This window comes from Orussus abietinus, unplaced genomic scaffold, assembly GCF_000612105.2.
Source record: "Orussus abietinus isolate OABI.00-Male unplaced genomic scaffold, Oabi_2.0 scaffold33, whole genome shotgun sequence".
Lineage (NCBI taxonomy): Eukaryota > Metazoa > Arthropoda > Insecta > Hymenoptera > Orussidae > Orussus > Orussus abietinus.
The window spans coordinates 1,017,113-1,040,555 of NW_019394294.1; the positions used below are offsets into that span (position 1 = coordinate 1,017,113).

Sequence of the window (23,443 nt, forward strand, 5' to 3'; positions counted from 1 at the left end):
GTAATGTCGAGAAAAGGGGGCTGGTTTGATCTTCTTGTTTTTCGTAAACTCCTTTTTCTTTCTTTCTTTCTTTCTTTCTTTTTTGAGGGTCGTTTTCTGTGCTCTCGGCGAATCCGACTTGATTTTCGCTGGCCTTCGGTGTACACGTGTACACGCACACATACGGTACATACAATGCATACACACATACACGTACGGACCGAGTGTTCCCCTTGCGAGATAATATTCTAGTTGTATCGTTCGAGGCGAGGGCGAGGGCCTCTTCAGGGTGCTCGACCTTGGGGGGGCCGGTGGGCGAGTTTGTTCTTCTTCTTCTTCTTTTTTTTTTTTTCTTGTTCTGTTTCCCAACACACAATAGTAATATACTGTCATATATTGTAATGTATCTAGCTGCAGCATTAAGAGGGATGTTAACACATAAGTACCTGGCAGACTGGTCTATGCTCTCTGTGAACCAGCTCACTAGGAAATTTATGCCTTAACATGCGTGGCATAAGGTGCCACTGGGTGCACGGAGGTTAATCGCAGTGCCCGGGGTACCTAGGTACCGGTAACGAGTACTCGAGTTACATCCAGGTATGTGGGAGGAGAGAAATTAATTGCGAAATTTCAATGTGGTAAAGGACACCTTGAAGAGGGCCGGAAGTTAATCGCAGTATCCGAAGTACCTAGGTACCGATATGAGTACTCATGCGAGTTACATCCGGAGATGTGGGAAGAGAAGAAAAATGTAATTACGGAATTTCAAGGTGAGGAACGACACCTTGAAGGGAGTCGGAAGTTAATCGCAGTGCCCGAAGTACCTAGGTACCGATACGAGTACTCATGCGAGTTACATCCGGAGATGTGGGAAGAGAAGAAAAATGTAATTACGGAATTTCAAGGTGGGGAACGACATCTTGAAGAGAGCCGGCCCTCTTAACCTCCGTGCACGCTCGCATAATGTGTTATCATTATCGTTAGCTTTTGTTGTCGATTATCAGAGAGTAACGAAGTAACGCGGCACGAAGACTGCTGAAGAGAGGGAAGTGAGGGAAAGGTTACCTGTTATTTGGATGTATCCAAAATTGAAATTAACTCTAAATTAGGAAGGGAAAGGGAGAGAGAGGAAATTAGGAAGGGATGGTACCTCGATTGGTGATTAGGAATTATTATTATACCCCCCGCGGCTCATTTTAGCGATCCTCGAGCGACCTATTGTTCGGTACATTATCAACATATCTAAGAGAGGACGTGAGGGAACGGAAGAAAGGGAGAGGGAACGGGGAATGGGAATCAGATCTGAGCAGGTTTCAGAACGGCAGAGTGATCATGTCAATTATTACATTTTCATTTAACCCTAGGACTGTCCAGATATGGGATGTGTCGTCGCGAGATATATACCTTTTCATTTCTTTTTTTTTTTCCGATACTTGGCAATGAAAAGGGAATGGAGAATGAGAGAAGAGGGGGGAGGGCGTTCGTGGTTGTGGCCGATTTTTTTTGTTTTTATAGGGAATCGCACAACTCGGCAGAATTATATTAACAGGCTCCGACTTTTCAGTGATCTCAGGACAGACAGACACAGACACAAACACACACAAAAACACACACACACACACACGCCTTGTATGTTGTATAAAGAGTACCGTGAGAAATTTTATATATTATATATAACTTCTGGACGATTTTGAATACGACTTTTATTCACTGTTTTGTAATAAATTCACATGAAATCACTCGTCTCGTCGCTTTTTTCATTCCGGGCTGCAGTGCGATTTACGTGTCTTGTATGTTTATAACTTTTGTGTATATATATATATATATATATATATGCACAGGGTGGGTCAGAATTCGTGATCGCGGTTAATATGTCGCCATCGGCAGAAATGAAGTCGAAAAGTCCTGTGCAATTTATTTCTACGGCCCCTGGTATGTCGTTAGTTTTTTTTTATTTTATTACTTTACAGGTGAACTATTATACTACTGTATCGTTGGAGAAAATTTCACGGGACTCTTCGACGCCATTTTTACGCAAAATAGGGACGCGGAAATAATGGGGTTTTTTTTTTGTTTTTCTTCTGGCAATGAATCAATAAATTCTCTCGGTTAAGAGCGGTGAAAATGATTCGCAGGGCTGATTTCCGACCGAATCCCTGTAAAGTATGCGAACGAGGCGGGCCTTGTCGAGGGGGGGATTTAAAAATCCATTTTTCCGAACATTCCTCCTCTAGTCCGTCCTAGGGCTAAATCGAAATTAGTCGAGTGAATCAGTGTGTATGCCTGTGGTCATAATTTAAGGGACTTTCTCGAGGAGTTTCCCGGGGGCCGGAAAATCCGAACTCCGCTGCACTGAGAAGAAGAAAAAAAATGTCGTCGAACGAAGGAGACGTTTCCTCGAAGTGATATCAAGAAAATATTTTATATGTCGATTCGACGAATTAGACTGAAACTTGAATAAATTGGATGCAACGTCCATTCGCGATCGCGAGGATTCATTCGATTCATTCTTCAAATATTCAACATCCGAGTGATATAATAATTATTCCTTGAATCAATAGAGATATTTCTTCGGTACTGTTGTCGAGGAAATGTCTCCTCGGTTCGATGAATTCCCTTCTTTTTTTTTCTTTTTCTTTTCTTTTTCTCAGGGTGGAGGTGGAAAAAGGAACGAGGAAGTGTCGGTCGAGGCTCACCCGGTGTGTCTGTGTCCCTACTTTGTCGGATTAGGAGAGTCGCTTATCACTGCAAGCTTATCAAAGCCTTTCGTCGGTCGTGGGGTCGACTCGGGGGAGAGAGAGTGACAGAGAGAGGTATCAATTATTAGCGAGAAGGGTTAAGGGAGGAAAGAGAGGGGGCGAGAAATAAAGGGATTCGCAGAGGCACGAAGGCGAGGTGTTAAATAGAGATAATCGTTTTTTTTTGTTTTTTTTTTTTACGTGTAATATGTACGTATACCACGCGTATATACATATATACGCGTGCACACGAACACACATTGTAACAATCCGTACTTTGAATATTACGTTCGGCAACTCCAAGTCGCGCCATCGACGGTAATGAATTATGTCTTTACAAAAGAGGATATAGTTATTTTCGGGATGATGAAAGCGAGAGAGAGAGTGAGAGAGAGTGAGAGTGAACGTGAGAGAGAGAAAGAGAGAAAATTGCGCCGTATTTCCGACGCAATTGTTGTAAGCGATCTTTTAGTACAAATATCTCTTAATCGTTACGCGTGCGTACATGGAAAGAAAGCATCGTTTCCGTTTGTCCGTTTGTATATCATTTTATTCCGTTCTCCGCTTACACTTTTTTCTCCCCCCTTTATATATATAAAAAATCGTCTCACGAGAAAAAAAACGCGTCGCGATTCGACTCGTCGAAAGTATTCGCCGATCGATCCGCTCTGTCGGTGATTGATTCTACGTTTCTTCCTTTTCAATTCGTATTTTTCCTTTTCCTTTTTCTTTATTTCTTTTTTTCTTCCTTCTTTTTCGTTCTCTAGGTAACTTAACTAAGAGTAAGGATAATTTTAACGAGTACACTGTACCGGCGAAATAAAATTTTTACGGTGAAGACACGCTTCTACAAACTCGTCCTTCTTAGGTCTTTGTATAGTATTCGGTTTTGGGGAGGAGGAAGATCCTGCGGAGAATTTCTTTATTTTTTTTTCTATTTTTTTTTTCTTTTCTTTTCCGTCGATCGCCACGCGTTTATATATAAATATGTTTATATATATATATACGTCCCGGGTGTACTCGAAGTTGCCAATGCGAATACCGAGGTTTACTTTGTATTATTTCTTCTTTTTTCTTCCCCGTAAAATCGCCGCCATAGATTTGTTATTTTTTTCCCTCCTCGCTTTGTGTACTTAAAAAAAAATCGACTCGCTTTCTCTGCGAACAGCTAATATCCGTCGATCGCCCGAGACGATTAAATTTCGATCGGCCAGAATCTATTTTTTTCTTTTGTTCCCATCGCAGAGAGTATACGTAAAAGAAAAAGGAAAACAAAATGGCGCGACGGAGGAAATATTCGATCGCTCGCGCTAGATGGAAACAGAAGGAACACGAAGATACTCCTCGGCGTCGTTAATGTTAACCTCGGTTTATTCCAATTTGCTCCTCCCTTTTTCTGTTTTCTGTTTAAACATCTAAGCGACCTTTCCTACGCAAATTACAGACGCGTGCGAGATAAGGCCCGATAGCGTCGTACAATTTCTACGCCTCTCTGCGCGCAATTTTACAGGGCGAGACTTTTTCTTCCTTCGTTCTTTTTTTCTTTTACTATTTTATCTTTAAAAGTACGTCCGCACGCGCGCACTTCGCGCAGGAAAGGTGAAGGACGCAATCTAGGAAACCAAGTAGTGTACCGCTTTCGTTATACTTTCCGCGCTTTGGATTCCTCGTTTCCTTTTCTTCGATATCTCTTGCCTCCTTTTCCTAGCGTACCGAAGCTGCGACACGATGTATAGTTGTACTATATCTTTAAGTTAGGCTAAAAACGCGACGTGAACTCGCAGCCACCTTTGTAAGGATCACCCTTTATGTATACTCAAATACTCCGAAGGAATGGAAAGGAGAGGGCGAGGGGGAGAGAGAGAGAGAGAAAGGGAGAGAGAGGGGGGAAGTAATATCGCGCGATCCCGGTCGCGTGGTGTAATATAAGTATTATAGTTTCTTTTATATCCACCTGCGCGACTACGCGGCCGATATATCCTATGTACAAGAGAATACATTGCGGCGAAAAGGGAACCTTTCTCTTTGTTTATATATATATATATATATTCTTATTTTTTAATAACCGACCGCGTTATTAAGTAAGGGTACGTCTCCGTCGAGCACGTTCGATGCGACGATCTGTAAGAGATAACGGCGGAAAGAGAAAAGGAATATTTCTTTTCTTTTCTTTCTTGGTTTCCTCCGACGCGCGTTTTCGCTTCGCCCTCTCGCGGGGGGACGAGAAACGAAATGGATAACGAACATATGCGATCCGCTTAAAGGGGTCTTGAAATCGCCTGTATGATTGTTGTCTCTTTTCCTTTTTTCTTCCTTCTTCTTCTTCTTCTTTTTCTTCCATAACGTTATTTATCAGCATTACGACGAACGTACTGGTTCCGGTAGAATTTACCAATGCGCACTCTTATTTTTATCATACAGTGTAAGTGAAGAAAAGTGTACCTTTTTACATTAGTAAGTCGCCTTACTTAAATAAAATCTCGAAACATTCTTTGTCATCTCCCCCCCTCCTCCCGTACTCGCGCGTCCGGTACTTATCAATGCCATGGATTTTTATCGTTATCAGTTAAGGGTGATTATTAAATTGTTTAAGATGTTGAATCGAGACGAGACGCGAGCTCGAATTAACGATATTAACAATTCCTTATTGATCTTAGGAAATAATTCTGTTATTCCTTGGATAAAAGGCCAGCCTTTAATTGTTAATTTCTCTACATGTCGAGGCTCGTAGGAATGATACTTTGTATGTACATTAACATTGTTCGAGATGCACTTCGAGAGATACGTCCGACGGTCACGTCGGTGAAGACACTCGGCCGCGTGTATAATCACGGGCACCACTTGTGTACACCGTTACTCATTCCTTACAAGTATATACAATTCGGATAGAAATACTGCGTCGTTATGTACAAATTGTCTATCGGGGTGTTTAGAATTATAAACCCATGTATTGTGGGGAAGAGGAGAACGCACTTCTCGTCGTGTCGCTCTTCTTCCTCGAGTCCTCGGCGTTAGGCAGGTCGCTGCGAACGAAACCGCTTGTAGAATATTTCCCGAGGAAAGTCCTCGATCATTTCCCCATACAGATGATTTCTAATTGGTCCTTCCATGGGACGGTACGTACACTTACCCAAAGAAAGGCATCAGCGTAATCAGGGTCTGTTTGCTCGGTCGCGATGAAAATGCAGGGGAACATTGCGCCAAACGACCGGCCACTCTTCGCAGCCATTGTTGCAGTTTCTGGCGCCGTTCCTCCACGAATTTTGCATCCTATGGATCGTTTTACCGTCAGTATTGTTTGAAAAGAAAGGGGGAAAAAATCCGTACGGTAGGATACCTTGTTTCCTATCGTCTTCTTCGGCGGAAAGTCGAACGCCCTGACGATCGTGTCGTGCTTCTTCAACTCTCTATAGAGAGTACGGAATTGCGCGTAACGCCGGTAAATGTTCCATTCCGTGTCTCTGATGCGTATGTAAATCTGCAGAGCGAATGAAAGACCGGTTGTTGGACGTGGATTGCAAAGATTTAGTTCGTGAGAGTTTAATATGTAAAATTTATTTAGAAAAAGGAGCAGTTGTTTACTTGATAGACGTGATGAATGTCAGAAGCTTGGCCAGTGAGGAAGGCTGATGGAATCCATATGTGGATGAAGCATGGGGGCTCGGAAGACAATCCATCTTCTCCCAGTGGACCCCGAAGACATTCCAGTTCCTCCTGGAGTAGTTTGACCAACCTATCTCTGTTTTTTTTTTTTAAACAAAATGTTTTAGGGAAGTCTTGGAATCTTGGTAGCAAGATTTAGTACATTTTTTACCTAGTCGTTAACTGCAAGGTCAATCGAGAGTTGAATTCCATTAGTTCCGCGTGCATCTCTGCAACCTGGATCAACTTCTCCTGATACTGTTGAGATTCATTGTGATAGTCCAAAGCCTGGTCGTCCTCGGTCGTTCCTTGAGAGGATGAATCTTTCTTCAGCATTTGCACCGCTGTCACGTATTTTCGTAGCTGTTGCCTTAGAAGCTCGTTTTCTCTGGCGATTAAAAGGGTATCGATTAAATATCGACTGGAGGAAAAGAAATATCGAGTGACGTACCTGTTTAAAGCCTGTAATTGTAGTTCATGACGTTCGAGGTAATTTTGATGCTGCCTCTGAAATCGGGCAAGCTGTAATCTACTGGTGACGGCATCCTCTCTGGCTTGTTCCAGGACTTCGGTCATAGTTAACAATTGAACTCTCAATGCGTCCACGTCTAATTTTTCGGCATCGACATTCACATCTAGGTTTAAAAAAGGTTCGGTTGCTTCCATTGCTGGCTCTGCAATTTCTGCCGTGTCCTAAAAATGGTTTAATGATTACTTATCATTTCAGGATTATGTATTTAGTTTGTCAGGTTAGCATTCTTACGTCTAAATAAGTAGGTCCGTTAACTAGAATGTCATCGAGAGTCTGGTCTAGAGGTGATACAGGAACGAGGCCACCGGTGTTACCAATGTCTGTTAATGGTGTCAGAACTCTTTCCTCTTCAACAGATTCACTGACAATTGTGACGAAAGAAATTCATACAATATGCTTTGCAATATAATGTATGCGGACAGTGATTTAGACACTTTCGTACCTTCTCTCCCAAGTAACTGGTCTCACGTCTAAGACCACAACAGTAGTATCACTTTGTGGTTGTGCAGTCATCGGGGATGGTGTTGGGGAATCTTTAACTGTCATTGTTGTTGGAGAGTTTAGGCATGTTGGAGGTGCACTTACAGATACTGTTGCATCATCGAATTTTCCTTCTTCATTTTCATTATCGAACGAGATTATGTGAGTTGGGACCTTTCTTCTGCGTTTCTCATGATCCGATTTCCGAATACCTAAATGACACGAATCATTTTTTCACCTTTTGTCCACTGTATAACGTGAGATATTCTTTGACTGGAAATACCTGATGGTACCGAAGAAATGATGGGCTCAGATTGTGAAACGCTGCATCTGTTAACTTCTGTTATGTCTGATCGGTCATCGAGGTCCTCATTGTCAATACGAATTGCAAATAAAATAGTTCCAAGACCTAGAAAGACAATCAGTAAGAAGTAACTGTGGTTTACGGTTACAATAATCATGCGATCGTTGTAAGTTTAACTTGCCTGCTGCTACATTTGGAAGTACAGATGACTTCTCTTGATCAAGCAAAAACGCCCAGTCTTCATAAAAGGGTGAGAGAGTTTCTGGATCAATAATAGCGTGTAAATGGCGTTCTAGCGATCGCTCATTTAAAGCTGCTCTAAGCCATGCTCTTCCACGGCCATAGTCGGTATGAACCTTTCTTAGAATACTGAAACGCTCTTGTTCATGCCATGTAAGCTGTTCGCGTATGCAAGGCCAAAAGGCTATATCGGGTCCACTCCCTGACTTACCACCAGAGACTAAGTCAGAAACATGCCTATAAATTAACAAAGTATTAAAGTTACTTTCTACATGAATAAATTCATTCAGAATTATTATTAGTTACATAATTTTAAAGATTATACCTTAACGCAGAGTTAAGTTTCTCAAGGCGATTAACACGTAGACCATGACTAAAAATCAGTTCAAACACACAACAGAGTCGTGTGACGCATGCGTCAGATTCCGTTGCCAATTCCCCACGTCCCCCGAATCTGACATGGCACATTTTAGCAGCTGCTAAGAGCTCTTCTTGTAATTTCTGTCTATCAGTTGCATGATTACATGAGTCATTATCTATCAAGTTAAGCGTCCCTGGCACTACTGCAGACATTCGAAGAGCCTGTAAAAAATGACCATCATTATAAGAGTGCTAAAACAAAGCTCTCAATTCAAGCACAATTTTGGAGTAATTAACGGTTACTTTGCAATCACTAAAATAAAATTAAATCCACAATTTATAGACCAAACTAATATTTCTTCCTGGTTTAAGTCCGGTATGGAACACCCACTGCTTTGTTTTGAATAGATATCAAGTTTAGCATTGACTCATTATTCCGCCGACAATGACTCCCACCATCCACATAAATTTACATCTGACACTCTCAAGTTGATAATTTATTATGATGGCATGTTATCAGCAAGCTCATGGCAAAGTATCGGATGACGGCTAACGGTTAAATAACATCAAAATACTAACCATTGGGAAAAACGTAAATCGGTAGAAAAAGAATTCTGCAGGTGCGTCCTTAACAAACCATGACTGCTGACGAGTAACTTGGGAAGGATTTTCAGTTTATCACCATCAATAAAATCCGCTTATTCTTCCACGCTATTAACAAACGCGCTCTTAATCCGGATGATCCTTCTGCAACGACGAAACATGTAATTTCTACCTTACCATCTCCCAAAAGACTGACAAACACTGGCGCGAAATTAGTAGGAAAATCTTGCAATTCATCACCATCAATCGGATCCTTTTATTTCTCTTCAGTGCTCACTCTGGATACATGGTACCTTAGACGATTCGTCTTGAAACGGCGAAAGATGTAATCTTGTTGCTCCGTAACTCAACATGAAAGTTTCAGCTAATTTCCTTGTCAGTGAGAAAAAAGCGCGCAGTGCCAGCCTATAAAAGACCGAAGGAAAACTATCCCGCTGCGAACACTGAATGAAACAGAATGAAATCAGAACTCCGTGGAGGGGCGGATTTGCTTTGCCCTCGATCTTTCTTTTCCGCGAGGTTATGAGCCGACCCGTTTCTCCACAGACCGTGAAACACCGTGAAACACAACATTGGACTCACAACGAGCACGTTTCCACTGCAATTCTAAATCCGGGATTTATCCAGTAAATCTTATGTCTCCGTTGTCTTGACTACGTCTCCATCGTACTTGAAATAAGGGATTTATCAGATCCAGTTTCAGTAAATTTGAATCAGGGGATCTATTACGTAAAGCAAATTGAGCGAAAATGTGAAAAATGAGTAGCTCACGGTATTACGGAACTTTTTTGGTGGTGAAAATACGAAACATTCATATGAACACCACTTCCACTGCTATGCGAGGTCTAGATATTTATGATCTAAGCTTCTGAAAAGTATACAAATATGCTTCGAAAATGGTGAAATAAACGGAAAAGTTCATTTAAAAACAAAAATTGAAAAATTCTAAGTAAACATGAAGAAGGAACGAACAGCTGATAATAGCAGACCATTTAAGCTATAAGTATTCAATTAGAAATCTATGAAGATCTAAATTTTACGTGTTCATAGTTGTATCGGTTGTTGAGGTTATGTTTATTATGTATCAGGATTTCGATTTTATAAAATAATTAATTATTATTTGATAAGTGTTTTATACGTGATTAAATGTGTGGTCTTATTTTAATTCAATCATTACAGCTCATCAAATTGTGAGCCTTACTGGTATCAGTTTTCAACGGAAAAGTATAATCGTAAGACTCAATATTTATCATTCTGTTAATAATTCTTAACTTGTTCTTCACCTTACTATTTATTATTTTACAGGGATTTGTCGAATTAACCATTATCCCATTAAAGGATAACTTAAGACTGATTAAACTTAATGCAAAACAATGTAGAATATATAGAGTATGTTTAAATGATACTTACGAGGCACCATTTCAGTACTTTGATCCATTCTTAGACATATGTCAAGGCGATAACAAACAGTAAATATAGTTCATGTTATGGCAATATTTACAAAAATAACAAGTTTGTAAAAAAAATGGTATTTTTATTTTGTTCACTATAGACGATCCTTAGAGTTCTTTTCTAATCTTCATCTGGCGGCTGCACAAAAAGTCGATCCAGATAATAATGCAGGAGAACTGGTAGTACAAGTTCCACCTGAGGCATCTCATTTGGTAGCAGAAGGAAGAGGACTACGACTTAGTATTGAGTTCTCTTTGGAACAGCCTCAGGGTGGAGTTCATTTTGTTGTTCCTAATTGTGAAGGAACATTAGCTGAGGTATTTTCATATTGCACAAATATAAAATCATCATATTAAGTCAACCGCAATGTCTTTCAAATTTGCAGAGAGGAGCTCATATGTATACCTACAGCTATGAAAATTCATCAAGATTATGGTTTCCTTGTGTGGATAGCTTTGCAGAGCCTTGTACCTGGAAATTAGAATTTACAGTGGATGATTCAATGACAGCGGTGTCTTGCGGAGATCTCGTAGAAGTGGTATATACTCCAGATATGAGAAGAAAAACATTCCACTATGTATTAAACACTCCTGCATGTGCACCAAATATTGCACTAGCTGTTGGGTGAGACAATGAAATTCTAACAAAATTTATTTGATGTTTAATCAATAATTTTAAAAATTGATGATCACGATGTTGTGTAATAAAGTCGCATATAATTTCCAGACCTTTTGAAATATATGTGGACCCATACATGCACGAGGTTACACACTTTTGTCTTCCTCAACTTCTACCATCCTTGAAAGTGTCAGCGCAATACGTGCATGAAGCATTTGAATTCTATGAAGAGACCCTTTCTAACAGATACCCATATTCTTGTTACAAGCAAGTTTTTGTAGACGAAATAGATGAAGACATCAATGCATATTCAACAATGAGTATTTTAAAGTTAGTTTATGTAATATGATCTGTGTTCTTTTGCTGTTATAATTTCTTATATTCATTTCCATTTCTTTGTCCAGTACCAATGTACTCCATTCAATGGCAATTATTGATCAAGTATACATAACAAAGAAAGCAATGGCCCAGGCAATAGCGGAACAATTCTTTGGATGTTTTATTTCAATGCAAAACTGGTCTGATACCTGGTTACCAAAAGGTATTTCTACATATTTAACTGGACTATATGCAAAGAAGTGTTTTGGCAATAATGAGTATCGAGAATGGATTCAATCAGTAAGTGTAAAATTAAACTAAAATAATATCATTTAACACTCGTACAATACAAACGATTGATGCCGTTATACTATTTTTTTAATATTTCTGTAATGTTTACAGGAACTACAAGAAGTGGTAAAGTATGAGGAGCAATTTGGAGGTATAATACTAGATCCTTCGCAACCACCTGCACCATTACCAATTTCAGCCAACACACCAGCCCCTGCACCACGAGTCCCTGATCCTGGATTTTATTTTCCAATACGAAATTTGCATACAATGTCTCCTAAATACATTGAAGTTCTTAGAAAAAAGGCACATCTAGTCATTCGGATGCTGGAGCACAGGATCGGTCAGGAATTATTACTCCAAGTAAGTCTGCTGCCATGTTTACTGATTAGTTTAAGTATTAGTAGGTTTTATTTTAACGTAACTACTGTTCTGTATTACATGGCACATCTTTGATTTGACTTCTAGGTGTTCAATAAGCAGCTTTCACTGGCCGCCAATGCAGCACAACAAAAAATTGATTCAGGTCTTTGGACTCATATGTTGATCAGTACTAATGTTTTCACAAAAGCCATATTTACAGTGACAGGTAAAGATATGGCGGTCTTCATAGATCAGTGGGTTAGAACTGGTGGTCATGCAAAGTTCAGCCTTAGTTTTGTGTTCAATAGGAAAAGGTTGGTATTCTATTTTTGAAGAATACATATTTTTTTAATAGTTGTACTAAATATAACAAAATTTCCTAGAAACACGGTTGAGTTAGAAATTCGGCAAGATACAACGCATCAAAGAGGAATCAGGAAATACGTTGGACCGTTGCTAGTTAATATTCAAGAACTTGATGGCACTTTTAAACATACGCTCCAAATTGAAGGTACAGTGGCAAAAGCTGACATAACGTGTCATAGTAAAAGCAGACGAAATAAAAAGAAGAAAATACCATTATGTACCGGAGAAGAAGTGGACATGGATCTTTCCGCAATGGAGTGAGTATAAAGTATTTGACCACCAGAGTTTCCATTGTTGCAGTTTAATTTTCTTTGAATTTTTAACATATTTCCATTAATATTATTAACCTTTAAATATTTGTAGGATAGTCAATGTTTCTGGAAATAGATTGTTATAACTTTAAAACTGTTCATAGTGATTCACCAGTTTTATGGATACGGCTAGATCCAGACATGACCCTGATGCGTGCAGTTCAAATCGAACAACCAGATTATCAGTGGCAGTACCAGCTAAGGCACGAGAGAGATGTAACTGCCCAGCTAGAGGCCATCGAAGCTTTACAAAACCATGCAACTCCAGCCACTCGATTGGCACTAACCGATACTATAGAAAATGAACACTGCTACTATAAAGTCAGACTCCGGGCAGCACACTGCCTGACAAAGGTTGTCATTTCCTATTTACTATTTCTATTTCTTATCTAAGTTTAAATAATGAATTACTTCATATTTTGTTTGTTTATCTAGTTTTAAGTTTCTGTATTCTCTATGTATTCAGGTGGCTAACGCAATGGTGGCAACATGGGCCGGACCACCAGCGATGCTGGCAATATTCAGGAAGCTCTTTGGCTCTGCATCCTGTAGAAGAATTATTAAGCAAAACAACTTTACTAACTTTCAACATTATTTTTTGCAAAAGGTTTGCCTTTTCTTGCCGCTTTGTTAAGAAAGAATTCAGAGCTAAATTCTAGCTATGTATTTGTCATTTTAATCCAGACTATCCCTGTGGCAATGGCTGGATTAAGGAACGCCCATGGAATCTGTCCTCCTGAGGTCCTTGCATTTCTTATGGACTTATTTAAATATAACGATAACAGCAAGAATCGTTATTCTGACAACTATTACAGAGCTGCTTTAATCGAAGCACTTGGTGCTACAGTGACTCCTGTCATCAGTGTTCAACAAGGGTGTGTGAAGTTATATTTCTAAAAAGAATAATAGCGATTCAACATTTCAATTTTTAAATATTATCTTACTGTTACAAATTCTAGAACATCGATCACCGCTGAATCATTATCCATCGATACGAAAGCCATCCTAGAGGAAGTAACGAGGAATTTGAACCTAGAGAAACTGTTACCGTGTTACAAGTATACAGTTAGTGTAGCTTGTTTAAAAGTGATACGAATACTACAAAAGTTTGGCCACCTGCCGAGTAATCCACATTTATTTAGGGCGTATGCTGCTTATGGGCAGTTCATAGGTACATGCAAATGGACTAATGACGCAATTATATTCAACAGCTTCAAAGTTTTTACGGGATATAAATAAATATAATTTATGGATACAGACGTACGTATTGCTGCCCTCGAAGCTCTCGTCGATTTCACCAGAGTAGATGGCAAGTGGGAAGACATGGAGTTTTTATTAGATATGGCAGAAATGGATCCTCATCCAGGAGTTCGACATAGATTGGTACGATTGATGGTGGAGAACCCACCTTTTGAAAGGGCTCACAAGCATCGGCTGGATAAACAAGAATTAGTGGACCGTATTTGGAATCTCATTAAGTATGGCTTCGAGCTAAGCAACTCCAGTTGCTCGTTACTAGTAATCTTGAAAATAATAACAATTTTTTTTTAGTGGTATGCTTTCACATGATGCAAAATTAAGATGTGATTTGGTGGATCTGTACTACACATTGTATGGCTCAAAAAGGCCTCTTTGTCTACCGATTCCTGAACTCGCAGCTATGACTGCAGGGCATAAACCTAGAAGAGCAGGGCCACAAGGTAGCCCTGAACGTGAGGTATGATTCAATGTCTTAAATCCGTAACGTTTTTACGAAAGCGAATCACTGGCAAGAATTCATTTATTGAAGTACAAAACTAGATCGTTAACCATTTTATAACTTTCTAATTTGTAAAGAAAATTAACGGTAATATTTCTAGTCAAAATCAACCATACCTCGAATTAAGCACGATGCCGTCATCGATGCCGAGGTTTTGCCGGTTCCAACGAATAAGAGGAAATCGTCTCCGAATAAAGAAGTATCTAGAACCACGAATGTCTCTGAATATGGCCCCGAAACTAAGAGACAAAAATTACCCCCAGGATCGCACAATGTAAGTAATAGCAGTTAAAACTTATAATACTGGTGTACTTATAATATAGGTTGTAATTAATTTAAGGAGGGCCGAGGCACTCCTATCACTGAGGAAGGAAAAGCAAAAGCTGACTATTACAGCGATAATTCGGCGTCGCTTCCTGGTATTATGGGTACACAAGGTCCTGTTGGTTTTGAACCAGGAATGTTTAAAAAAGATGCAGATGATACGAAACAGAAGAGTGACTCGACTAATAAAGTAAGTACTGTTTTTTGCAATGGAAGATGAGTAATTTATATGCAAAGTACGTCTTACATTTTGAAAGTTATATTTGTCTTCATATCAATTCTTATTTTTAGGCTAAGAAGAAGAAGAAGGATAAAAAGAAGCACAAACATAAACATAGGCATTCACACGCTCACAAACACGTTAAAGATAAATATAAGAAAGAGAAGGATAAAAGTAAAGACAAGGAAAAGAGTAAAGAGAAAGATTCGTCAAATCTTAAAATGAAGGAAGAGACTTTAAGTTCGGCTAGTTCGAGTCCTAGTCCTGACCCCACGACTGCAACCAATGAGTTCGTCTTTCCTTAAATTAGGTATTAAGATGTATTGTAACCGTGTAGATATTTATTGGAGAAAATCTTTATACCAGATTTTAATTTTATCTATGCGTGTATATACATTATCATATCCTTAAGTAAGTTATATCACTGCTAAGAAAAACAAGCGGTCTAAAGAAATATCTAATTTTTTTTAAGCTGGGCGCGCCATCTTGACGTTTCCGTTTGAATGAGCCTTTTGAAATTGCCGCTGGTGGCACTTGTGTCGTCCCGGCGATTTAAAAAAGAGAACTTAATTTCAAAAGTATTCGACTCCAGAAAATAACAAATGGTCAACAAAGCTCATTCACTAACTCTCTGAAGAACCCTTTACTAAGATATTACTTTATATATCTGTATAATATATATATAAAAATGATTATTTTTCTATGTGAGATATCGATTCGCGTTTCGACCGCGCCATCTTGACGTCCTAGTTTGAATTGATTCTCGGAAAACGCCGCGCAGAGCGCTGACGCTGTTGCGGCAATTTCGAAGGGAGGAGCAAGCTTTGAAAATTTTGACAACGGTCCCAAAAATGGCAGACAATCAGCAGAGTAGATTCGAGAAATCCCTTGGCTTATTAACCACGAGGTTTGTCACGTTGTTGCAAAAAGCTAAGGATGGCGTGCTCGATTTGAAAGTGGTACGTATTCATTGAAATTCGATCACGAAAAGTTAACCTGCAAACTAGGTTAAGTTGCCGCGGGGCACGCGCCACCTTTGGCTTGCGGGAAGTTTAAAAGAAGGCCCAAAGTAAGGTGCAATTCCGATTAATTTTCTCATCCTGCACCATTTACTGTATATTATACATTTCAGTATCGCAAAAAGCACCTTTTACTTAGGGATAATTGACTTGTTGATAAACGTTGATAAAAAAAAAATTGATACATAACCTAAGCATGCAGTTCACAGAGATATATCTTTTTCGCACACAGATTAAAATAGAATTCTACATTCTAATTCAAATAGCTGTAATAATAGGACGCGTAAATGTATAATTTTATTGTACCATTCTATGCTTTTACAATACTCAGATTGCATTGGCATTGCAGGCTGCCGACATATTGGAGGTACGGCAAAAGAGGAGAATATATGATATTACTAATGTTCTGGAGGGTATTGGACTGATTGAGAAAAAGAGTAAAAACAGTATTCAATGGAAGTAGGTTACGTTATTTTGTTTGGAGTATTCACAGTTTTCCTCAAAGTATAGGAAATCGTAATGATTTAAATGAATTTACTTTCAGAGGTGCTGGGCCTGGTTGCAACACACAAGAAGTCGGAGAGAAGCTAACAGTCTTAAAAGATGAATTAAGGAAACTAGAGGAACACGAACAGTTGTTAGATAAGCACACACAGTGGATTCAACAGAGCATAAAAAATATTGAAGCTGATATTGTAAATCGAAAGTATGCGTATATTACATATGAGGATGTTAAGCAGAAGTTCTCAAATGAGTTTATATTGGGCATTCAAGCTCCTCCAGAAACTCAATTAAGTGTACCAAATATTATGAAGGTTGGTAATGTGAATGTTATTTAAACTGGAATTAATTGTCATAATTATATACATATTTCTAATTTAGGTAATGGACGAGGATGAAAGGGATATAAATTATGAAATCTTTTTAAAAAGCAATTCAGGCGAAATCAAAGTATACATGATTCAACCTGAATTAGCGGCAACATATGACAATAAAGTCTTAGAAATGAGATTGCAAGAAGGAACAAAGGGGACAAAAAGGGAAAAAGAGGAAGAAGAGAAGAAGGAGGATTCAAAACCAAAGAGGAAAGTCGGAAGGTATACATTATTAATTTCTGCTTGCATCATGAATGCTCTACTTCGCATCAGAAACAGTAAGTCTGTGTTTCTGATCTGCAAAGAGCAGACAGTATGAAGTGGTCTGATTTGGGGATGAGTTGCTACAAGAATTTGCTTGCTCATTTGGTGATGACCATACACTTTCACCTCGTTCAAATTAGCCTCAAACTCTATCAAGTTTCTTGATTTACACATTTTTTATTAAATATATTTTCAGGCCACCAAAGGCAGTTAGTAAACTTGATCCAGTATTGTCAGATGAGGATGACGAAGATGATCCAGAATTAATAGAAGCGAAAATAGTCCTTAGTGATGTTATAACCTCAGGTAAATTATAAAAATACTTCATCACATCCTAATCTAATATTTGATGTTTTTATTAATTGTACCTAGGTAAATGTAGTTTATTTATTCCATTAATTTATGTAGATTCCAAGCAGTTCCGACTAAGCTTTAGCATGAGTTTTATCAATGTACATATGCAAGTTGGTGCTTAATTTTCGTTTCTTTTGCTTCCTGTATTTTTAGACATTGTCAGAACAGACTTGGACTTACTGGACGAGTTTTATTCAGACTGTAAGTTTCTACTATATTTACCTGCTTTCTTTTTGTTTATTATTTTACAGTTCCTTAGATCCTAACTTTTTGCAAACAACTATCTTAACTCACAATCACTTTCTGAATCCACTAAATTACATTAACTAGTTTCAAATATTTTAAATACTGTCCATGCATTTTAAAAATATTTCTAATATTTTTCAGTTTGTGGTCCTTTGGTAAGACTAAGTCCACCACCGGGAGAAAAAGACTACCAATTCAATTTAAGTGAGAACGAGGGAATTTGTGACCTCTTTGACATTGTAGCAAAGTGAATGCAGTTAAGCCCGTTGTCCCTAGCAAGTTGATATACCGGCGAGACGTGTTGAAACAAACCAGTCATTATCTCTGACTGCATCAGATATGCAGAGTATACAATGTATTAAATGAACAAACATTGCGGAACCTGCAATTATAATTTGTTGCCGAGGTTCGATTGAAGGTATGGCATCGCCTGATTTATTTTGAGGAACAGAAGGGTAGAAATCCTTTAGGACACCCATGTGCAGATATTATGATATAAATAGAAGTGTACACATCATGTCACGTGACTGCGATCATTGAAGTTTAAAAGTATATTACATGGAATTGGAAGTTGCCAGGCAACTTCGTATTATTTTCTTTTTTAGTGTGGTAAAGTGTACATCGACAATGAGCGTTAACATGCATTAGGATCGTTCAATTTCTTCGATCGTATTTGGTTAGAAGAGTTATATTAAATAATATTTTTGTGATCATCGCAAGCTGAATCTTTTCAGACATTTCGTGATTCTCGATATTTTTAATATGTTCTAGATCGCTATATAATAGTTGTGCATTTAGTGAGGATGCGTATATACCTGTTAGGTAATATGTGTTAAGAACTAGGAATTATGTTAAGAAATATTGTAAACGATTATATTGTGCTAATCAGAAGCATTTTATTTCCTTGCGATAGGAGTCTGATGTAGATAAAGCGTGAATTCAGAAGTACCAATGTGTCTGTGTTTTATCGGATACGTAACAAAGTTCCAATGCTCTTCGATAGCATGTCAGTCAGGAAAAAGTAACAACGAGACGAGTTGTATAATCTCGGGCATGCGCGATTAAGAAGGGAAGAAACCTTGTCCGAAGAGCGGAACACGTGGACTTCTCTAAATGTCTTCAAGGCCAGATAAGAATGGCTCGAAGGATTTCGTCACCCTGGGTTTTGCGAGCGTGCCCTCCGTCTCGGGATGCACTCTTTCCTACCGCGCGACGACTAAACGTCTGCCAAAGCAAGGCTGCGTGACATCGAGCACAATTAGTTAACCGATGCGCCGTTACGACGCGATAAACCCACCTCAAATTATCCACCATCGACCGCGCCCGCCGGTTCTCCAGTCTGCATTCGAACGTCCCGCGTTACCTCACCGTTGACCTATCCCAAGGTGCGTATTCCGGTGTGCGAATTATGGTGGGTTATAGTGGCTTATGGCGAGTTACACCAACTTATGGCGACGTAAAAGCGAGCAAGACTTTGCAAGCGACGCTATACGCGTCGAAAAAATACGAAAAGGATAGTGATCGTGCTACGTGGCTTGTTATTTCAATTCAATTTTCCCGCTTCCAACGGATACGCCAATCGCATGGCTGGATTCCGTCCGGCCGCTGGAAGTGCGCAGAGAGGATGCGCGGTGCATGTTACTCCAGATACTAAAGAATGTTCAAAGGTGATTTGATAGTTCGTGGGAATTCGGAAAAGTTCCAAGGGAAACGCCAATCGACGAGAATTTCGTATTATCTGGGAGGAAGCATGTCGGATATATGTCAGAAAGGGTATGTAGTATGCAGTAGTATGTGATGACGAAGGTGTGCGTGCCGTCTACTGGCTGTCATCAGTGAACGAAATGGTTTCTTGGAAATAATCTCGGTAAATAGATTCTTGTTAATGTCGACTGCGATAAAGAACGGCTCGTGGTTGACTATCATTCAATCGGCTGCTTTGCAATTCGTGAAACGTAGAAGTTAACCGTCAAGACACTCGAGCTGTCATTTGCAGCGCAGCAGACGACGAACTTTGAGATGCAACGATATAGCGATGGCGTAATCGACGCGTGACATCGTCGTCTGCTAGAAAGTGCACGAACGAAACTTGCATCGCGATATATATTTACTCGCCATTCACGAGGAAAAGTTTTCCTTCGACTGTATCGCTGCTCAGTGCTTGTAGAAAGATGTGACGAGTTCCTTGGCATGGTCCAGATGAACTGTCAGCTGTGAACAATTTATAAAAGACAATCGTTTGTTCAGAACAATGGAATGACATACATGCGATTAGTACATAGCGTTGCTAAAAAAGCACGTGGGTGATTTTTGACAGTCACAGGTGGTATTCTAATTGTCGCAGGGTATACTGACACTCGCTGTCATGTGTCAGAAACGTGTTCTTGCTTTCACAATTGGTAAAATTGTTTTTTAACTTTAGACGCGTCTAGATAAAGTTCGTTATTTAGGTATATCCTCTAAGTAAACATTATATTATAGGCTTGAATATATAGATAAATGGTAATATTATCTACCGATTCATGTTTCACATATAGACTTAAGTAATTTGAGCATCAGAGTAGGGCAGTGCTGCACGTGGCAGAACGTTCCTTATTTTTCATCATTCTTGCGTAGAACAGTGAATGCGACGCAGTGAAAGTAAGGAATAGATTTGTTTTTTTTCAGTAACGACAACGAAGATGCGGGTCGTCGTGGCGAAATTTCGTGAAATTACCCGACAGTATCCTGTAACCAGGGGTATGGCATCATACACCGTCATTTGGCCAGTCGCGAGTCTTCTACAGCAAAGAATAATTGGCAGCGAGGAATTGAACTACACACAAGCATTGAGATTCAGCATCTACGGAGGTTTCTTCGTAGCTCCGACTCTTTACTGCTGGTTGAAATGTGCTTCATACATGTGGCCAAAGAGTAACTTAAGGTCTGCGATAACAAAGGTATGCATGTCACTGAACAATTTCTATTTATGATGAAATTTCATCGAATTCACCTTTTTCCAGGCTCTTGTCGAACAGGTCACATATGGACCCGCAGCGATGTGTTGCTTTTTCTTTGGAATAAACCTCCTGGAGTTTAAGTCAATTTCTGAATGTTTTGGGGAAGTCCGTGAAAAATTCTGGCCAACCTATAAGGTATGATTTTAGGTATCAAAGTAATTTTTTAATTTTATTATATTTTCATCGTTACATCATGATATATTCATAATCATCATTATAATCATGATATTTGTCACGATTATAAAACAATTTTTGTACATCTTATCCCAGGTCGGAGTATGCGTGTGGCCTTTCCTTCAAACGATTAACTTCCTGCTGATTCCAGAGAAAAATCGAGTGGTTTATGTGAGTTTTTGCAGTTTAATGTGGACCTCCTTTTTAGCATATATGAAATCATTAGAGACAAAGCAGTTACAAAGAGAAAGAGAACGTACCGAGAAACCAGTTCTCCGAGAGAGTCGTACAACTAATAACAGTATAAGTCAAGCACAGAGAAAAACTGCAGAATCTCGGTGGTTTTCAAGTTTACGATGAAATGAATTAGGTTCTCTTTACTTATAGTTTTATTTATTTCTGTATGGCCTAGTTTACATTGTAAAATGTATTTTATACTTTGTTATCACTGCATAACCCATTGTGTTTACTGGTATACTTAAAAATGTGCATTTTTATGGTCACAAACGCCGGATAACAATGTACACACATTCGTACTGTACATACTGAAACGACTAGGATAATTCTAGGACCATTTGCCTCAGGTGGCAGAAAAAAAGTAGACACTATTGTTAAGATTAAAGTACAAATCGTTCAATGAGTCGTAAACTTATGTATATCGAGCACAATACGACTAAGAAAGTGTTCAAGTGAAAGTACTACTCGCGACGTGACGAATTATTATTGACAATAATAGTATGTACATATGCAACGATTAAATTATTAAAAACGGTTTTCAAAACATTCTCATGAACCCTACCATACATCAATAGCATAAAAAATGATAATATTATTCCGGCCCCAAAACAAGCCATTAACGAGTCTCGAATAATTAACGAAACGCACGTGAACAGGCAAATATCACTTCCTGGGTATTACCAGGCATTTTTATTGATTTTCATCAACCTTCGTGTGGTAAATATGGCAGTCGATAGGAATTTTCCGACCTCAAGGAAACCCGGAAAAAACTGACGGCATCATCTACCGACACCAGCGTACAATAGTCGGCCGTTACCGCTTGCCGCTTGATAGGGTAATTTACCGGCATCGTTTGTATCTGGTCCGACTACGTGGCGCCATCTGTCGGGCGCAGGGTGAACTAGTTACCCGAAGAACCGTGCATTAGGAAAGCGGACCGACTACCTGGCTCGGATTCGCTACGGGGCCATGCGCGGCTCCGCTCGCGGGCCTGCGCGGGCGCGAGTGGAGCCAAGCGGGCCCAGGGCCAGGCCGAGGAGAGCACCGAGGAGAACGTCAAGGTAGAGGGGCTGCCCGCTTGCGGTCGCGAGCGCTCGCGGGCACGAACCGCGCCACCGCCGTCAGCGGGCAGTCTTATTACGCCCGCACTCAACTACGCGAACTAAGTACTTAGAGGCCGCCTTTAATAGGCCGGACGGATTCGCGGCGCCGCGCTCGAGACTCGCGAGCCTCGTAGACACGTCGACTCTCGGTCGCGGGCCATGTCGGGTTCTCGGGAAAAGTTAAGAATTGAAATTCGCAACGGCGAATACGTTTCCAAAGGCGGATCGAACCCTTTGACATGAATTCTAACACGATTGCTCGCTCACGGGATTGCCTTGCGGTCAATAGTGTCAACCGTCGTCTAAGCGGCGCAAGAGGGTAAACGGTTTAATTTTTCGCCGTTATCGTCACGTGTAGATATTACTTTTTAGTACATAGGAGGAATTTCGGTTAGGGCTTATTCATCTAGGATCTCTAATTGGCGTAGTTTAGCGCCGAGCTTGACCCGACCAAAATCCTAGGCTTCGTATACGAAACGAAAAGAAAATTCGTTATCGTGTGGAAGCTTGCCAGGGCGTGTGTTAACGGTGCAACATGTGTCGAGAGTGTCAAGACCGTGGAGAGAATCGCGAGGGGAGCCGACGCTGCCGTGCCATCATCTGCATACTCCGTGGTCCAGATTTTTTCCTCGGGAATTTAAAAGCGGGCCCTTAGCGCAACAAATTGAAGCGTTCGGGAGAAAGGAAAGAAAAAGACGTATGAGGAGGGAAAGGAAGAGTCGGACGGGCGGAATCGTTAATTTTCGTTCTCTCGTCGAGAAGTCCGGTGGCAAGGTGTGCCGTTTTAAGCGGCAAAAAGCCCTTAAACCATAAACTCGGTGCATCGTCATTCAACGGGGACGGTTCGTAGCCGAGACTTTGAAGAGCGGTTCACTCGCGAAATTACATGTTTCGACATACTTTCGGTGCGCTATGAGCGTCAACGTCTTCGACCGTAACGGGTGGCTCGTAAGTAAGTACGTCGGTGGAACGGCGGGGGGTATTTCGTATATTTACTATTATTCGGTCCTATCGTTCTTACGATACGGGTTTAAACCTCAATTTCCTAAGATAACTACAGTTTAAAAATAGCTTAGGCCTCGTTAAAAAGATGAAGGCGGGAACTTCCAATGTCAGGGTTAATCGTCGCCTCGGCGTCGAGGCGACGTTTCGGAAGGATACTAAAAATGGGGTAGGAAATTCTAGATCGCAGTTACAAGCCCTAAGTGAGCTTCTATAATTTGCGAGTCGTCTCCATGCTCTAAATTAAATCGCCTGGACGAGGGTCGGGTA

The 23,443-nt window shown here is 40.0% G+C and overlaps 4 protein-coding genes across 15 annotated transcripts; 3 read left to right on the plus strand and 1 right to left on the minus strand.

Moving 5' to 3' along the window:
• Positions 1-1,472: 1,472 nt before the first annotated feature.
• On the minus strand, positions 1,473-9,429 carry LOC105695700 (sorting nexin-29). 4 transcript variants are annotated; one of them, XM_012417510.2, is made up of 13 exons: positions 9,119-9,429; positions 8,855-9,022; positions 8,241-8,497; positions 7,857-8,152; positions 7,655-7,780; positions 7,334-7,583; positions 7,123-7,252; positions 6,811-7,052; positions 6,532-6,747; positions 6,300-6,456; positions 6,055-6,195; positions 5,842-5,987; positions 1,473-5,740 (listed from the first exon to the last, which is right to left on the minus strand). In XM_012417510.2, exons 2-12 carry the CDS (start codon positions 8,855-8,857, stop codon positions 5,844-5,846), a joined length of 1,962 nt encoding a protein of 653 aa, XP_012272933.1. In that variant the 5' UTR covers positions 8,858-9,022; positions 9,119-9,429; the 3' UTR covers positions 1,473-5,740; positions 5,842-5,843. The 4 variants fall into 4 exon arrangements, with proteins under 4 accessions (XP_012272933.1, XP_012272932.1, XP_012272929.1 ...); XM_012417509.2 differs by having other exon boundaries at positions 5,848-5,987; positions 9,172-9,428; XM_012417506.2 differs by having other exon boundaries at positions 5,848-5,987; positions 9,119-9,428.
• A 327-nt stretch (positions 9,430-9,756) lies between these two features.
• LOC105695772 (transcription initiation factor TFIID subunit 2) lies at positions 9,757-15,533 on the plus strand. 4 transcript variants are annotated; one of them, XM_012417669.2, is made up of 20 exons: positions 9,757-9,877; positions 10,056-10,110; positions 10,184-10,347; positions 10,431-10,647; positions 10,716-10,954; positions 11,057-11,278; positions 11,353-11,566; positions 11,669-11,920; positions 12,026-12,234; positions 12,304-12,543; positions 12,702-12,951; positions 13,064-13,204; positions 13,282-13,472; positions 13,557-13,768; positions 13,856-14,075; positions 14,149-14,314; positions 14,457-14,630; positions 14,697-14,870; positions 14,972-15,210; positions 15,373-15,531. In XM_012417669.2, the coding sequence occupies exons 1-19, from the start codon at positions 9,834-9,836 to the stop codon at positions 15,203-15,205; spliced, it is 3,618 nt and encodes a 1,205-aa protein (XP_012273092.1). In that variant the 5' UTR covers positions 9,757-9,833; the 3' UTR covers positions 15,206-15,210; positions 15,373-15,531. The 4 variants fall into 4 exon arrangements, with proteins under 4 accessions (XP_012273092.1, XP_012273093.1, XP_012273091.1 ...); XM_012417670.2 differs by having other exon boundaries at positions 14,700-14,870; positions 14,972-15,532; XM_012417668.2 differs by having other exon boundaries at positions 14,972-15,531.
• A 135-nt stretch (positions 15,534-15,668) lies between these two features.
• Positions 15,669-18,606, plus strand: LOC105695773 (transcription factor E2F4). Of its 3 annotated transcripts, none has more exons than XM_012417672.1 (7): positions 15,669-15,859; positions 16,251-16,378; positions 16,464-16,734; positions 16,802-17,016; positions 17,255-17,364; positions 17,566-17,613; positions 17,800-18,606. In XM_012417672.1, the coding sequence occupies exons 1-7, from the start codon at positions 15,752-15,754 to the stop codon at positions 17,907-17,909; spliced, it is 990 nt and encodes a 329-aa protein (XP_012273095.1). In that variant the 5' UTR covers positions 15,669-15,751; the 3' UTR covers positions 17,910-18,606. The 3 variants fall into 3 exon arrangements, with proteins under 3 accessions (XP_012273095.1, XP_012273096.1, XP_012273097.1); XM_012417673.1 differs by having other exon boundaries at positions 16,269-16,378; XM_012417674.1 differs by lacking the exon at positions 17,566-17,613.
• Positions 18,607-18,734: 128 nt separating this feature from the next.
• Positions 18,735-21,614, plus strand: LOC105695774 (mpv17-like protein). Of its 4 annotated transcripts, none has more exons than XM_012417677.1 (4): positions 18,735-19,043; positions 20,326-20,597; positions 20,661-20,792; positions 20,928-21,614. In XM_012417677.1, the coding sequence occupies exons 2-4, from the start codon at positions 20,340-20,342 to the stop codon at positions 21,189-21,191; spliced, it is 654 nt and encodes a 217-aa protein (XP_012273100.1). In that variant the 5' UTR covers positions 18,735-19,043; positions 20,326-20,339; the 3' UTR covers positions 21,192-21,614. The 4 variants fall into 4 exon arrangements, with proteins under 4 accessions (XP_012273100.1, XP_012273102.1, XP_012273101.1 ...); XM_012417679.2 differs by lacking the exon at positions 18,735-19,043 and adding an exon at positions 19,314-19,431; XM_012417678.1 differs by lacking the exon at positions 18,735-19,043 and adding an exon at positions 19,436-19,525.
• The last annotated feature ends 1,829 nt before the right edge of the window (positions 21,615-23,443 follow it).